Source organism: Scyliorhinus torazame, chromosome 8 (genome assembly GCF_047496885.1).
Source record: "Scyliorhinus torazame isolate Kashiwa2021f chromosome 8, sScyTor2.1, whole genome shotgun sequence".
NCBI lineage: Eukaryota > Metazoa > Chordata > Chondrichthyes > Carcharhiniformes > Scyliorhinidae > Scyliorhinus > Scyliorhinus torazame.
Window position 1 is genome coordinate 34,582,205 of NC_092714.1, and position 17,772 is coordinate 34,599,976.

General features: G+C 39.6%; 1 protein-coding gene across 12 annotated transcripts in view; it reads left to right on the forward strand.

The window, feature by feature from the left end:
• itsn1 (intersectin 1 (SH3 domain protein)) overlaps nt 1-17,772 on the forward strand; it is a 295,505-nt gene that overhangs the window by 89,028 nt on the left and 188,705 nt on the right. For 11 of the 12 annotated variants that reach the window (XM_072513357.1, XM_072513350.1, XM_072513346.1 and 8 more), the window contains 9 exons: nt 781-844; nt 2,097-2,251; nt 2,382-2,561; nt 5,403-5,508; nt 8,062-8,171; nt 11,590-11,653; nt 14,251-14,388; nt 15,561-15,700; nt 16,899-17,161. In XM_072513357.1, the coding sequence (XP_072369458.1) occupies nt 781-844; nt 2,097-2,251; nt 2,382-2,561; nt 5,403-5,508; nt 8,062-8,171; nt 11,590-11,653; nt 14,251-14,388; nt 15,561-15,700; nt 16,899-17,161 (1,220 nt within the window). The remainder of the gene's footprint in view (nt 1-780; nt 845-2,096; nt 2,252-2,381; nt 2,562-5,402; nt 5,509-8,061; nt 8,172-11,589; nt 11,654-14,250; nt 14,389-15,560; nt 15,701-16,898; nt 17,162-17,772) is intronic. The other variant, XM_072513359.1, reaches the window with a different exon arrangement.

Consider the following 17,772-nt stretch of genomic DNA (forward strand, 5'->3'; position numbering starts at 1 on the left):
AGGAGAGATTGGATAGGTTGGAGCTATTTTCCTTTTAACAAAGAAGGCCGAGGGGTGACGCAAATGAGGTGTACTAAATTATATGGGGAGGAGAGTGGTGAGGATAAAATAGTTTCCCTTGGTGGAGAATTCTAGAACCAGGGAACATAGATTCAAGATAAGTACCAGAATGTGTAGAGGAAACATGAGGAAGAACGTTTTTATGCCGAGGGTATTGAGAGTCTGGAATTCGCTGCCCGAGTTGGTGGTGGAGACCAACCCTGAACTCTTTTTAAAAAGTACCTGGATGTGCACTGGTGTAAGCTTCAGGGCTATGAACCGGATGCAGGGAGATGGGATTATAAAGGGCACCTGGGTGTCCTCTCGTTGGCATGGACAAGATGGGCCGAGTGGCCTCCTGTGCTGTAACTTTTCTATGGTTCTATGATTTAGATCTGTGTATTACATGGTGTTTACACACACAAATGGGTAACCGCTGCTGTTCAAGCTCCACAGGAGCCTTCACCCACCGTACTTCATCTTGCCCTGTTGACATTTTGACATGTTTTTTACATGTTTTTTCAATGATTAATGCACACCAATGTAAGCAATTTGTGTTGGCAAATCCAGTTGTTCAGAAACAGTTGCAATGTGAAGTTAAATATGATGCACAATTAAAGTCTTAGAATCAGCAGATTTTAACCTATTGAGGAATTTATATTCATTATTGCATTTTGTGTATGTGTAGAATGTATTAAATTGGGTGTACCTTTTACGTGTCATTTTACTTTTTAAATTCAGGTGATCAGGCCCGAAATTTCTTCCTTCAGTCTGGATTACCTCCACCTGTACTTGCACAAATATGGTAAGTTTCTAGAATGTGATTTTATTGGCTAAACCGTCTACTCCAAGGACTATTTAAAAAACGTATTTTCCTGAATGATGCATGTGTAGATTGTTCATAGTTAAGTAATGAATCAACTGTGTTGAGTAATCTTGTGATATTTGAAAATATCCTCAATTGTATATTTGGCATTTGGGTAATGAGAAGAATGAATGTTACATAGCCCTTAGAAATTAATACCACATGGTTGTACAAGGTTGACGTTATAGGTATTAAATAGGTATTACATTTTCCCTTTCATGGGTAGTTAGATGAACAAGACTGTGAATCCTATTCTACATGTTGGTCTAGAATATAATGTGACATGCCACTTATTGTGGTTGTTGATTTGCCTAACTAATGTAGTCTATTGCTGAAGATATGGGCAGAATTGTGCTTCTAGAAACCTGACATGGGAGAATCGCCTGAGATGTATGGCATGAAATTCTTTAATAGGCAGAGTTACTTCCTCAGGAGGGTGACTGTTTTTATATTTGTAACTGGAGACTGCAGAAAAATTAAGGCGGTCAGCCACAACTATGGAAGGTGATGATTCTTTTTCTTGTTCGAAAATATTACAAACATAAGCCAAAGATATCAAAGTGCTTGGTGTCTCAACATTTTTTTTTTGGGTCTCAACATCTTTATTTTTTGTTCTTCAATTACTTAATGACACTTCGTCAATATAAATTCTACTTTTTGACAATGAAGTATTTTTTTTGTTCCGGTATTTTTTTAATGCCGTTGATGTATTACTGTTCCAGCAAAAAGTAGAAGTATGGTGAATAATGGGTGTTTTGTTTAACTCCCGTCTATAGCATGTTGTAGTTGACGAACAAGAGGAATAACTTGTGGTGTTCTGTGTCCATTTTGCCAACTCCTGCATGAAACACCTGCAAAAAAAGGTTCTATTCAGGATCTTTTGAGGGTTTATATAAATATTTGGATTGCGATCAAACCATAAACTATATAAATAAGTAGTCAGATTGTGAGTGAAAAAGCAAAATATTGCAAATGCTATCAGTCTTACTAATAAAAACATGAATTGCTGGGAGGTCTGACAACATTTGCGGAAAGTGACACAGAGTTAAGATTTCAAGCCTGTGACTTTTCATCAGTTAATTCTGTTTATCTCTCTCCAGATGATGCCAGGCATATGGAATATTCCACATTTGGACTACCTACACTGGCTGTGAAACATACCCAGTTTTTAATGGTTTGTTTCTATTTGAAGGGCTCTGGCTGACTTGAATAATGATGGAAAGATGGATCAGATGGAGTTTTCCATAGCCATGAAACTGATTAAGCTAAAACTGCAGGGTCACCAGCTTCCATCTGCACTGCCTCCAATCATGAAACAAATACCAGTCGCCATTTCAGCAGGATTTGGTTAGTGTCACGTTGTTGTACTTCATTAGACTTTCTCCAAATACCTAGCTTAATTTTTATAATGTGATTTTCTTTAAGCCACTATATTATATCCTGTATACGCAACAGTATCTTTGTTCTCCCCATTAAGGTATTGGTAATGTTTCAGCTATGTCCTCCATGGGAGCAGTCGCACCTTTGTCAATGGCACCAATGCCAGTGGTAGGAATGTCACCACCATTAGTGTCTTCTGTTCCTACAGCAGGAGTTCCGCCGCTAGCCAATGGGGCACCTCCTATGGTACAGCCTCTACCTGCCTTTGCTCATGCAGGTGAGTATAATCTGTGAACAAAGTACAGATTATTAAAGCGCGGACATTAGACAGCAAGATCTTTCAAAACAGGAAAACCAATCAATTGGGTGAGGCCTGATCCTTTTCATGGATCAGCTTCAGCTTCCTTCTCATTCTGTCCCTTAATTCCTTTCTCCTCCGAAATGCATCCAATTGTCTATTGAACCTGTTTATACTGTCCACTTCACTGGGCTTCCCTGGCAAGTTTATTGCCCTTTTGAGTGGGGGGAAAGAAGTCATGTTTGACTTACCTTTTTAATTATTTTTTATTTAGCGATAACGTATCCAATGTTCGGACATCATCTTGTGACTAAGTTGCTCACATCAACTTGAACAATTCCCTCAATCTTGAAAACATCAGTTAGCCTCTCCTTCATTTCCAAGTAGAGAAGCTTCCCCATAAATAAAATTATTTGACATGAGTTCAGTTTTGTGACTTGTATCTGTGCCTTCTTAGCAACGGTTTGATGACCAACATGTCAAAATGCCTAGGTACTAAGATCTTTCTCTCCATTTTAAAGGAAATATTAGGAGAGCTAATATAAATTAAATCTTACAATTTTAAAGTGCACATAGACATGGCGTTCACAAAGACCGATCCTTTGAAGGTAGTAGGATAAATTGATGGGGTAGTCTTGCCTAAAGCAGGATCCCTGGGCTTCATAAATAGAGGCACATAGTACAAAAACAAGGAAATTAAGATTACCGTTTATCGATCAGTGGCTCGGCCTCAGCTAGAATGCTGTGCAATCTGGACACCACGCTTAGAAAGGATGTCACAACCTTGGACAGGGTGCAGAGGAAATTAACCAGAATAGTAACAGGATAAGGGACTTCAGTATGTAGGAGACTAGACAAACTGTGATTGTTTGCTTTGGAGCAAAGAATGTTCATAGACATTCAAAATTGAAGGATTTTGATAGAATAAATAACGGGAAACTGTTTGTTTCTATTGGCAAAAAAGCTTGGTAATCAGAGGACAAAAATTTATGTTAATTGGCGAAGAATTCTGGGAGAATTTCCTTTACAGGTTTTAATTTGGACTGTGCTCCTGAAAAGTGGTGGAAGCAGACTTAATAGTAATTTTCAAAAGGGAGTTAATTATATACTTCAAAAGGAGAAATTTGCAGGGCTATGGGAAAAGAACAAAAGGGTGTGTGTGCAACTCACGCAAGAAGCCTGTATGGACATGATTGGCCAATAGAGCACAAAGCTATTATCAATGATGTATGTAATGTATGTATTTGAGTTATTAATAAAAGGGATAATCCTAGTTCTGGTGACATGATCATGCACCAAGTAGATAAAGGGCGGCACAGTGGCGCAGTAGTTAGCACTGCTGTCTATGGCGCTGAGAGCCCGGGTTCGAACTCATCCCTGGGTCACTGTCCATGTGGAGTTTGCACATTCTCTTGTGCCTGCCTAGGTTTCACCCCTACAACCCAAAGATGTGCAGGTTAGGTGGATTGGTCACGCTAAATTGCCCCTTAATTGGGGAAAAAAAGAATTGGGTGCTCTAAATTTACGAAAAACAAAGTAGATAAGGTGGGTCATCTGGCCATCCCGGCTAATTCATCTAAAAAGACTCTACATTTTCTATCCACCACTTCACACCATGGCATCCTATTGTTGAAATAACGCAAGGCTTTTGTCTTCCTGACCGGACATGCAATCGTGTCCATATGGTGCCCACTCTCGTTTGTATATGAAAGTTCCTGACATCTTCACCATTTACTAATTTGAACCTGTGTTCAGTAATGTTCCTGATCTTTTCCCCCACCGGTATATTGCTTACTACTCACTGTGTATCTTATCTTCTGGATATTGTTTCCTTGCAGTGTACCTGTTTTTGTTTTTTTTTTTCTTTGCATTTATAATACTTAAAAGCCTGCTTACTTAAATACATTTTGCACTAAAATAAAAGAAAAATACCGCAGATGTTGGAAATCTGAAATAAAAAACGAAAATGTTGGAGAAACTCAGCAAGTCTGGCAGCATCTTTGGAGAGAGAAACCGAGTCAATGTTTCGAAGAGTCATACAGACGCAGAGTAAACTCTGTTTCTAGATTAAAATCTACCAGATCTGGAATACTTCACTCAGCCCAACTTGCCCCAGACTCAGGAATAACTCATCTGACAACAGTTGTTAATAGTCAACCGTTAGCCAGTTCTTATGCATTCTCATTCTCTAGATATCTTCTGTGTTCATCTTTCACTTTGTGTGAATAAGTCTTTGCTCATGATCAGGGATAAATCCACCATTGCTTGGTGGCTCTTATATAATCAATTAAGACATTTATTTGCCAATGAATGACCCTGATGTGCAAGGAGTTGTGAATTGTGTTCATCAATGTACAAGAGTAATTGGATGAAAAACTTCCATTATTCATGTTCTTTCCAGCAATAACAAAAGCATTATGCCAACCTACTGTATTTGAACAATGCTTCTGGTGTGCAGGAAGATGTCTTGAGCACTTTGCATTAAGGAGGATGCAGCAATAGAGAGTGTGATGGGGAAAAAAATGATGCCTACCATGAGTGCAATTGTTTTTTTAATAAAAAACTTTGTTCTTGAAAGTGGAGAGAGAGATAATAAGGTGTATGGCATTTGTACATACGTTCTAGAGGACAGCATCTGCAGTGAGTTAATGTTCATCTATCAATAGTCGGGAGGGCGGGGAGTCGGAAGAAGGGACAGTGAGATGCTAAGTTGTATATGTAAAAGTTGGGGTGTAAGATGGGAAAAGGTAGGGTAGCTCAGGGCATTGAACGATGAGAAAACAAAATTGAGAACTTTGAAATTTGTTTTGGGTATCTTAGGAGCCACTTTGCCAAAGAGTTCTTCCTTCAGTCGCTCTGCATCAATCAATCAAGCTAATGGAACAAAGCTGCAAAAGGCACAGTCGTTTGACATAGGAAATGTCAAGTGAGTTACTCCCCTAAGTTTAATTTCATTTATACTGATGTAATTTGCTTTAGTATCACTGAGATGCGGTACAAATTGCTTTATATGCCTGGAAAATGAAAGCAGCATAGCTCAAATAATGCAATCACTTTCTAGACGGAGCTCCCCTTTGAAGATCAGAGAACAAAATGCTAATCATGTCTTGGCCTCTCCAATTTGATGTTTTTTTCAGAACTTCAGTTGGTTTTGGCAATCTTTTTCAATCCTTCCCTGAGCAAACTAAATGCTTTCGCTAATGCAATTCACAAGCATAGATAGATACAATTTAAATTCTGATTTTAAAAAGCAACAATATATATGTAATCTCGCTGCATAGAATGTGGGCAGCTGTTTTGGGTTTATTTTTCAGGCTTGCACCTGGTCGTCAATGTTCACAAATGCATGACTCATTGCTGCTTCTGATAAGCACATAGTGTGTGCTGATTATGTTTTGCGCAGAAACACTGCATTACACTGACAAGCGACTGTGGCATGACATTGCAGTACAATGTTTGAAACAAAGCATGTAGAAGACCAATATTGTCTTTAAGAGTATGAAAGAAAAATACATGGTGTGCTGAGGTATAATGATTAAAACATTAACCTTGTATACCTAGCATATTGCATGCATCTGTGCTTGGATTATCTTTGAACAGGGAATTTTAAAATGAATAAATGACAGGAAATCACCTAGCTGATATTCTGAGATTTTTGTCACAGGAAGATTAATGATAAAAGGAAGCATCAAAAAGATTGGTCCTATTATTGGGAGAATTGTGCTTATGGGGCAAGAAAAGTTCAATTTACTTGTCCAACTAGTGTAAGAAACCTGAACAATGTTGCCTTGTTCAGTGGATGAGATATTCTGGATTACCAATTTGAGATTTTTAAGATGATTGCCTCTTTACTCTCGTGAATATCAACTGCTTGTTTACACATTTATCATAATCCTCCTCCCCAATACAGTAAGCAATGATAATGGGCCAGGGAGGGAGGAGGACAAAGAAAACTCTTCAAAGCTTTATAGCGCAGAAGTAGGAAGCAAATCCTTGCCTCTGGGCCTCACTACCCCAATATCTCAGGCGATGTCCTGCACCATGTACTCAAGAGTTGACCTGTTCAGCTACATGAAGACCCTTGGGAGAAAATTGTGTACATAAGTTGATCTTCTAATCGAGGGACAGCTACCAATGACCATGCTGTTGCCAACAATGGTCGATCGTTTTATGATTGGATGTTGTGAAGAAGTATTAAACTAATTTTACAACCAAGATTTTAAGTTGAAAGGGAAGCGTTCGGAATTCACTTTTGCTGGGAAATTACTATGGTTTCCTGCTTGATCATTCTGTTCAAGAACTTCCAACTAAATGTTCCACCAACCACCTATTCTTAAGCCACAGGAAAAATAACCGTGCACATTGAACTGCAAGCTACTCTAGAGTTAACAAATGTAGTTCAAAGGCCAAGTGCCATGAAGTTTTAAAGTCTAACGGATAACTGACATGACCAGGATTTCTTCAAGCCAACCTTGTCGGATCACCAAATGGAAGCTGACAGTGGGAGGGATTGTGTGCCAACAAAGAACAGAAATATGTGATCTCCATTGCTGGTGGGAATGCCAGAAACGAAATTGGCACCACTGGGTTAGGGAGCAGAGAATCCCAAGGTCCCTAATCCAGAGTACCATCTTGGGATACCTGTTGGAAATTTGTTGGCTGGAAACTGGCTTTTTTTCTCCTTTGAAAATCTTTTTTTTTCCCCAAGTGGACTGATTGAGGTTCGGTTCTGAATTTTAAGATTATTAGTTAGAAATTACTGCTGAGAGATGAATGTCTGTCTGTGTTCATACAGCATTGCATTTATTGTAAAAGAGCTGAGCTTCATTTTGGCTTGGGCACAAATGAATGAACTAAACATTCAACCATTAATATCACTATCAAAGTCATTTCTAGCCGCCTCTTGGTTGCTATTTTATTCTAACCTCAAATTACTATTTTGAACCTTGCCTATTAAATTAGTTGCCAGAGGAAGTCCCCTTTTATTATTCCTGTTATCCCACCCTCTGAGTGGATAACCCCCTGAGCCTCAGTAACAACATGATTAAGATTATGAACTTGCTGCATGAATGGGATAGATGGACCGCCATTTATGCTGTGGAGTATCACGTACAAGAGCGTTTTCTGTGTCTGTCCACCTAAAATGAAACTACTTAAATGGGCCATGGTTCTCTGGCTTTGCTACTGAGTATTTCTTTGTGTCTCTGGTAGGTCAAGATTAGATTGGCAGAGCTCATTTTTAGGACTTGCATCTCTTGAAGTGCCCAGATCATACACTTGGGATCACTTGCCAAAGAGAGTAGTGTAGAGAACAAACAGCATTGCATCTGCAATGCAACAGAGATTTTTTGCTGAAAAGGTGAAATATGTTTTTCAGTGGTTACCATGTTTGTAAGAAAAATGTTATGAGGGAAAATTGAATACGTAGAATGATTCTGTTTCATGAACAATTGGCTTGTTTTATTTTGGTATGTTTTAGTGTGCCACCTATGGTTGCTGCTGTCGAATGGGCTGTTCCACAGTCATCCAGGTTGAAATACAGACAGCTTTTCAACAGTCATGATAAAACAATGAGTGGACATTTAACAGGTAGGAGATTTAGCAAATGGGTCATTCCATTTTGTTCTAATAGTTAATTTAGTTTTGCAGCATGTGGATAGATTTGACTGCTTGCTTGACAGTGACTAACTTTGCTGTTTTCCTCTGCATGTTTTGTTTTACCATTCAGACGTTGCAAAATATTTTCAATCTCTCAATTAGATTCTTAAAATGTTTTTATTCATTCACGACAAGGCCAGCATTTATTACCCAACCCTGTCTGAACTTGCGACGGTGGTGGTAAACCACTGCCTTAACAATTGAGTGGATTGTCGGGCCATTTCCGAGGGCAGCTAAGGGTCAACCATATTAATGTACACCTGGAGGAGAACCGATTTCCTTTCAGAAGGGACATAAATGAACTAGATGTGTTTTTACACTGGTAAAACATAATTATTACACTGGTAAAATGTAGTTACAGTTGCTGAGGCTATCTTTTTATTCCTGATTTATTCAACTAATTTGTGAGGGCCACGAAGAATCCAGCATGAGTTTGTAGAGTTAAACCGAAAGTAATTTTATTTACAACAATATGTAAACAGTACCAGTATTTCACTATTGATTCCCTCTCTAGCTGGTGCCACACTGGCCAGCTCTATTTATACAGCTGCACTGCTAATGATTGCCCCGCCTCGCCCTCCTTGGGGGAATACAACATGGGGTAACCAATTGTCCCCAGCAAGTCGGATCCGGACAGGTTATAATAAACTAATTGAATTTATGTTCCAAAACTGGCAAGGAAGGATTTTAATTCCTGTTTCCAGATAGTTATAAGTCTCTGGTTTATTAGTCAAGTATCAGAATCACTTTGCTACCTTTCATATTCTAGTTCTTCGACACCCACAAATATGTGTGTCTTTGTCTTTATTTCATTTGGTTTCTGGAGCCTCATTGGAGATCTGAGACAAACTTGTTTGCACATTACCAAATTTGACTATTATTAGGACAAACCGCCTTTCAGTGATTCCTTCTTCGAATGAAGTGTCATATATAATATATATACATGTATAAAATGGTACCTCTGCTGTCGTCTTCCTAAATTTTCAATTACTCATGAATGCAGTCCATCCAGATCAGGTGCTTGTATTCTCTCTGACCACATTAGCATGCAAGATTTCACAGATTTGTCAGAACCATCACAAAAGGCTAAATCTTTGGGCAGATATAGAAATGATGGTGGTAGGTACTGTGAGTTCTAATTCTGATCTTGGAACTCAATAGGAATTCATATGAAAATGATTGTGACAAATCTGCTCTTGCCTAGTCTTTGACCTTCAAATTATTCCTTTCCTTTATTGGGCCAGTTGTTTAAAAAAGACATTTACTTGATGAGTTTTGGTTTATTTAAAAATAAAGGTAAACTGCAGCAGTTCCCTAGGGTTTAAAAGCAGTCTGTAACTTGGATACCATTTTAAAAAAAATTGGGAATTGCATGACTTTGATTTCTGTCAGCTTTAGCCTTGGAATTCTTTGGGGGCGAGGGCAGGTGTGTTAGGTGCTTGGGGAGCCCAGCGAATCACACCCATATGTTCTGGGCATGCCCAGCGCTGGAGGAATTTTGGAGGGGTGTAGCGAGGACGGTGTCGGGGGTGGTGGGCTCCAGGGTCGAGCTGGGCTGGGGGCTCGCAATATTTGGGGTGGCAGAGGAGCCGGGAGTGCAGGAGGCGAAAGAGGCCGATATTCTGGCCTTTGTGTCCCTGGTAGCCCGGCGGAGGATTCTTCTTCAGTGGAAGGATGCGAGGCCCCCAAGCGTGGACTCCTAGATCAACGCTATGGCGGGGTTTATTAAGTTGGAGAGGGTGAACTTCGCCTTGAGAGGGTCGTTACAAGGGTTCTTTAGGCGGTGGCTACCGTTCTGCCAGGAAGTCTTTGGTCAATGGCAGCAGCAACTTGGGGGGGGGGGGGGGGGGGGGTTTCTTTATTTTTGTTTGGTTTATTTACACTGGTGGGTCTGAGGGGGTGTATATATTTGCTATGTTTGCTTTGTGTTAAGTCGGGGTGTTAATTTATTATTTATGTACAGGGGGAGGTGGGTATGGAGGGTTGCTTTTTTGGACTGTGTTTTGTACTTAACCCTGCTGGGTTCCTTTTTCATTTTGTTACTGATATTTTATGAAAACCTTAATAAAAATTATTTTTTTTTTTTAAAAGAAAAGGGAATGAGTGAGTGCTACCACAAAGCATGTTGTCAATTAAATGTCCAATTAAAGGATGTGTCTTTGTAGAACCGAGAGGCAGTGTTTTTTAAATTTGTTCATGGGATGCGGGCGTCGCTGGCTGGTACTGCATTTATTGCCCATCCCTGAGGGCATTTAAGAGTCATCCACATTGCTGTTGATCTGGAGTCACAAGTAGGCCAGACCAGGATGACAGATTTCCTTCCCTAAAGGACAATTAGTGAACCAGATGGGTTTTAACCACAATCGACAATGTCGACCTGGTCATCTTTAGACTTTTAATACCAGATTTCTTTTTATGAATTCACATTTCATCATCTGCCATGGCGGGATTCAAACCCGGGTCCCCAGAGCATGACTGGGTCTCTGGGTTACTAGTCCAGCGACAATACCACTACACCACTGCCTTCCCTGTGCAGACTGTTATCTATTTGTCCTGGAATGGGCAGCTATATGATGGGAAGAGAAGTGGTGAGTTTCAAAGAATTTCACCTCCACTCCCCACACTCCCCAATCACTTTTTTTTGTTCAAAAGCACTTGAGAAGGATTTTATTCTTTCAATGTTCATGTTCTGGCATAACAAACATTTTGAAGCAGTGAACAGTTCTTCATCCCCAGTATTAAGTTTATTTTTACTAATTGCCATTTATTGCAATGAACAAGACACATTCTGATTGCATCTCTGCTTCCACCCTGCTGAAAGTTGCTGATTTTCATCCGCTGGGATCTCACTTTGTGAGCTTCATGCATTAAAAACCATGTTTTGAATGCAAGTGCTAGAAATGGTGCAGAAAATCCTCAAACTCAATGCTACCCAGTCAACGTATTGCTCCATTTTAATAATGCATTGGTGTTTCAGTAATATTTGATTGTACTTTTTTCTGATCATAAACGCTCTTAATTTCCGCCTCCCTTTGCAACTCTTGGATTCTTTCCTTTTTTTTCTGCTTTATTCATCAATCTTTTTATACCTCATGTTTACTAAAAATGGTAAATAAGATTCAGTGATTTTCTTTTCTTTGAGCTGATATTACAAGCTTGCTTTTGTCTAGTTCCATGCAGTGCATTTTTGTCTCTTTTTCACAAAAGCTAGAAAACCTTAGTCAGTAATTCTTTTCTCCAGCATCTGTATTCCAAGGAGAAATTCAACAAATTATAGGAATGAACAAAAGATACAAAACATTTCTCCGTGCAATAAGCAATACTGAATGGAGACATTTTCATTTTACAGGTCCACAGGCAAGAACCATCTTAATGCAATGCAGTTTACCACAGGCTCAGCTAGCATCCATATGGTGAGTATTTTCCTAACATATTATTTCCTAAAATCTCATAAGGATTTGAATAGTCTAATTTGTCAAAGGGATAATATATAAAGCTTTAGCTGCTTGACTCTGTGACTGGGATAGATGATCACTTAAAGCCGAATGGGCAGTACGGTAGCATTGTGGATAGCACAATTGCTTCACAGCTCCAGGGTCCAAGGTTCGATTCCGGCTTGGGTCACTCTCTGTGCGGAGTCTGCACATCCTCCCCGTGTGTGCGTGGGTTTCCTCCGGGTGCTACAGTTTCCTCCCACAGTCCAAAGATGTGCAGGTTAGGTGGATTGGCCATGATAAATTGCCCTTGGTGTCCAAAATTGCCCTTGGTGTTGAATGAGGTTACTGGGTTATGGGGATAGGGTGGAGGTGTTGACCTTGGGTAGGGTGCTCTTTCAAAGAGCCGGTGCAGACTCGATGGGCTGAATGGCCTCCTTCTGCACTATAAAATCTATGATCTATGAATCTCCCTTGCTCCCCTCACCTCATTGTCTCTCCTCCATCTTATTTTTTTAATTCTTTCATGGATGCTGGCTAGGCTGAAGTTTATGGCTCATCCCTAATTGTCCTCTTAAGGTGGTGATGGTGGTGGTGAGCTGCCTTCTTGAACCGCTGCAGTCAATGTGGTGTAGATATACACACGGTGCGGTTAGGGAGGATGTTCCAGGATTTTGACCCAGCAACCATGAAGGAACAGTGATTATATTTCCAAGTCTGGTTGGTGTGTGGCTTGGAGGGGAACTTCCTTCCAGGCAGTTGTATTCCCATGTGTCTCCAGCCATTGCCCTTCTAGGTGGTAGTGGTCATGGGGTTGGAAGGTGCCATCTAAGGAGCTTTGGTAAGTTTCTGCAGTGCATCATGCAGATGGTACACACAGCTGCCACTGTGGAGAAGGGAGTGAATGTTTGTGGATGGGCTACCCATCAAGTGGTTTGCTAAGAATACACCTACTAAGTAGAGAGTATACAGTTTTCTGCTGTCCTCACAGTTGTTTAATTTCCCACTCCCTTCCATTGCATAGGAGTATCAAGCTTCCACTGCATTCCATCCTCCAGGCAGGACTAAGATTTTAAACTATGTGAGGTGTCCAAGGCTAAAATTGATGTGTTTTACCATCCATGCCTGAATGTTGCATCATTGGCACATTTTTGATCTTCAAACCAATTTATTAAAATTAATCATCTGAAGTTCAGATGAACTTTTTTTACTTTTAGAACCTGCATTCAAATTGGCTAAATATGAGTGGATGAAAGGCTAATTTGGTGGCTGTAAAGGTCCTGTGTGAAATGTGATTGGTTCGCCTCAGTTGTATGCAAGAACTTTTAGCACAAAATTTACTTTTATTGAGCATTCTTACTCGAGGCTGCGTGATTGTTAGCAAGGCTAATTGTTGGAGGGTTATTTTGAAATGAAATGAAAATTGCTTATTGTCACAAGTAGACTTCAATGAAGTTACTGTGAAAAGCCCCTGTGAAAATTGTGAAACTGTGAAATTGAAAAACTGTGAAAATTAGAGTTGAGGCATGTTGAGATAAAGGACTTTGCATCTTATCATTCAATATTTGTAATGACTGTCGCTGCTTTCTGTTGTGCCATGTGAATCTCTGGTCACTGCTAACTGCACGATATGATTAGCACAGAAGAATTGAACTAATTCAAATTTACGTTGGCTGAAGAAAATAAATTCTGCAAATTGATGAATTGTTTTACTTTTTCATAGCACGAAGACCACCATGTTAGTGATTTTTGCATCGAAGATGTTTAATGAAGCATCTGTTGTAGTACTACAAAATTTGTTCATTGGGCATCGCTGAGAAGATCAGCATTTGCTATTCACCCCTAATTGCCCATGGGAATGTGGTGGTGAGCCACCATCTTGAACTGACGTAGTCTGTGTGGTATAGGTAAACTCATGGTGCTGTTGGGTAGGGAGTTTCAGGATTTTGATCCAGCACTAACAAACAAATTGAGACATATATCCAAATTGGATAGTGTGAGAGTTGGGGGGGGGGGGCGGGCCTTGGATTTGTAAGGTACTATCAAAGAAATCTTGGTGAGTTGCTGTAGTGCATCTTTTAGATGGTGCATGCCGCAGCTACAGTCTGCCGGTGGTGGAGGGAGTGACTGCTTCAGACAGTGGGTGAGGTACCGAACAAGGGAGCTGCATTGGGGGGCTGCTTTGTCCTGGATGGCGTCAAATTTCCTAAGTGTTGATGGATTTGCACTCGAGGGAGAGTATGCAATCACACTCCTGATTGTGCCTTGTAGATATTGGAAAGAATGTGGAATTGCAGCCTCAAACTGTCCTGATGCGCCGGGCTTCCTTTTTAGCTTCTATGCGGAAGTAGAATTGTGGGAAGAGCTTTTCTGGGTTATGTTTATGCCAATTCTAACCCTGGCTTTAGAAGGGTTTAAAAACTTTGTGGAAAATGTTTTATGAAGATAAGGATGGGTGTAGAAGGGTTTATAAAAAAAATTTTTGTTTAATGAAAAAATGTGTTTTACAATTTTTATTTTATGTAAGCTCACTTCATTCTCCACCTCCCAACAAATCTCTTATTAATTCCCTACAGGAACCTTTCCGACATAGATCAAGATGGAAAGCTTACAGCAGAGGAATTCATTCTGGCTATGCACTTAATTGACATGGCTATGTCAGGGCAGCCATTGCCTCCTGTACTGACTCGAGAATTGATCCCACCAACGTTCCGGTGAGTTGCCATTCAATTGTTAAATTGATGCAGCTTCTGGTAACGTGGTATATCCAGTTGTTTTATCTGAAATAAAAAGGCAAATTTTCTGTTGACGCTGCACGGTTGTCGACCAGCTCATGATTTGTTTGTGGTTCTGATCAAACTTGGAAAGATAATTGGCCATATGTCAGTTGGAATTTGTGATAACATTGCTTGACTAATTTAATGGCTGCGGTGGAAAGTTGTTTCTGAATGAGGACATGCAGTTGCGGTTGATTTCATGCAAGAGATTTGGACATTCATAGATGACAAATTTGAACAGTGAAAATGAGAAGTGCTTATTCTGGTTGAGCATACAGTATGTATAATATTTAAATATAGTTGCACATTCTACCCCGGTGTGCGTGAGCCTCACCCCCACCCACAACCCAAAGATGTGCAGGGTAGATGGATTGGCCATGCTAAATTGTCCCTTAATTGGAAAAAAATAATTGAGTACTCTAAATTTTTATTTAAAATTTTTTTAAAAATATAGTTTCTAATCTTAACATAACCTTAGTTTAAAAATGTCTTTGTACCTTATCCAATTTGACAGAATAGGAAATCAAAATTCCTCAATCAGTGTCACTGAATGCTGGTCACTTAAGGCATAAAAGCGGGCACAAGCTAAATTTCACACAGCGAGCTTCCACAAGCAGCAATGTAATAAATGCCAGATAATCTTTTTTGTGCTGTTAGATGAGGGCTAAAGAGCTTCTGCTCTTCAAAATAATGCCATGGAATCTTTTATGGCCACCTGAGAGGGTGGACGTGGCATTGATTTAACATCTCGTCCAAAAGACAGCTCCCTCAGTACTGAATTGGAGTGTTATCCTTGAATTTTGTGTCACCCGTAACTTTGTGACTCAGGAAGGAATGCTACCAACCGAGACACGGCTGACCCATGACATGACCAGCCAAAAGATAGATTACTCTGCCAGATTACGTCCTACTACTCTGATGCATGCTGCTGGAAACATAGTGCATTTTGCTATCAAGCCAACCCACCATATTTAGCGATGCGTTTTGCTTCATTAAGGGAAAAAATTAATTGTGTTTAAATTAATAAGATGTTATTGGTTATTTGGAGTGTTTTTGTATTGACTGCATAAAATGAATTGTATTTAACTCTTTACTTTGAAATCATTTAGATGTTACAGTCCAACAGTTCTATTTGAATATTGCAGAAGAGCCAGGTCTGGTAGTGGAATGTCTACCGGAAGCTCATTGAGTATTGATCAAAGAGTACCTGAAGAACCACAGGAAGAGGAAACTGACAAGAAATTGCCTGGTAAATTGTATTACTGAAGCCAAGTATTTTCAGTGTGAACTGCATCTTTCTTCCATTTCTATCGACAGTGGATGCCAATCAGTCAAAATCTCATTCCTTATTTCTTGCCACTTTGCTGACAGCCTGCTGGAGATTCCCATTTCCTCAATTTGGATTTTAGTTTTGGAGTGGGTGAAGTAAAAGATGGGCTACAACAGAAGTAAACATATTGAACTGCTCTTGGTTACCAGCAAGTTCCTTTGGGGGGGGGGGGGGGGGGGGTTATTATATGTGCTATTTGTGAGGATTTGCAAGAAGAAAACAAAAGGCAGTTTTTGTACTTCGTGAATCCGTTTAGGTGCCACTTCCATTTACACTATATTGATGACTTTGGATATAGGTTAAGATGGAACAGTTTAGAAATTTTGTACATATCAAAATTGGAGGTGTATTTAGTTTTTTTAGAAGAGCAAAAAGGAAGCTGTAAAGGGATCTTGAAAAATTGGAGAATGCAGTAAAGAATGGCAGATGGAATTCCGTGTCAGTGAGAGGTGATGCTTTTTATTTTGAAAAAGATAAACATGAACGATGCCTTGAGTATGTTAATGCTACGCAATGGAAGAAAAATCAGAGGGTATATAGATTCCCAGGGCTACTAAGGATTCTTTTTTTTTTAAAAACACAAAGCTAATGGAATTCTAACTTTCATTGGGTATAGAAAGTATGAGATAAACTTGTATAAAACCTTAACAATGCCTTTGTTAAAGCACTCCACATTATTGGGTTTCTCATTATAGGAAGGGTATTGAGGCTTTTGAGAGTATATACTAATTTATTATGCTGCCTGTTGTGAAGAAATACAAACCCAAAAGTCCCACCTCACCCACCCAGACTGATTCCTGATTTTTTTGAAGTTGCCAATAATACTGAGACACTGAGTGGTGAAAGACTTTTGTAAAAATACTGGTGGGTTTTGAAATACAAAGCAATAAAAGCATTAAAATATTTTAAATAACTCTTGTTATATAATAGAATAGCTTTTGAGTAACTTTTAATAAATGGGATATGAGGAGCACTGAATGTTTATGGGCAAAAGTGAGATAACCTGAAAATTATGGGGCCAATGTGGTTTTAACTGCCGCAATTATATTTTGAGTAGCAGTGGCATGTTTTTTCTGTGCATGTTCTTAAACTGCTCCTCAACTCGACCTGTTTGCAGTGACGTTTGAGGATAAGAAGCGTGAAAATTTTGAACGAGGAAATCTTGAACTTGAAAAGCGGCGGCAAGTTCTTCTGGAGCAGCAGCGCAAGGAGCAGGAACGTCTTGCCCAATTGGAACGAGCAGAGCAAGAACGGAAAGAGCGGGAGCGGCAAGAACAAGAAAGGAAAAGACAGATGGAACTAGAAAGGCAACTGGAGAAACAACGCGAGTTTGAGCGGCAGAGGGAGGAGGAGAGAAGAAAGGAAATAGAAAGGCGGGAGGTAAAATTTGAATAGCAATATTTTTGATTGTTAAACTTCAAATTAAAATTTGTATGTCTTAAGGATGAAATTGCTGACAAGAAACATTGCAATTCTGCCTGAGCGATTATAGTTTATTGCACTTATGCCTCTATCTTGCATGTCTGCAGCACACTACTTTTAAATATTAGTGCTGGAGAATTGGGGTTTTCTTTGCCAATGCTTTTTGAAGCATCCTCATTATTTCATTGAAAAACTGAGCAGTTGGCTATTAGTTTATGTAGGGCTCCAACTATTTTTTCTTATGGCCGTACAATTTATTTCATAAGCCTGTACTTGAAGAAATGGCATAAGGTTAGCCAATATTTTTTAAAAAACCTTTGCATGTATTTTTATTATTGCATCGAACGAACACTTTATTATATTTAGGTTGCGCACTGCATGTGAGATGTATTTGTCAGTGCTGCCCTGAGGGCTCACTTTGTGGAAAAAATTGTAAACCATGGTGTGAATTATATGCATCTTTTTTCGGGGCTAGCTTTGAGTTTGAAATATTTACCTCAGTTGGGGCGTGAGTTGCCTTTGGCATGGATCAGAAGAAAGAAAACATTTGGGACTGATGGTAAATGGGT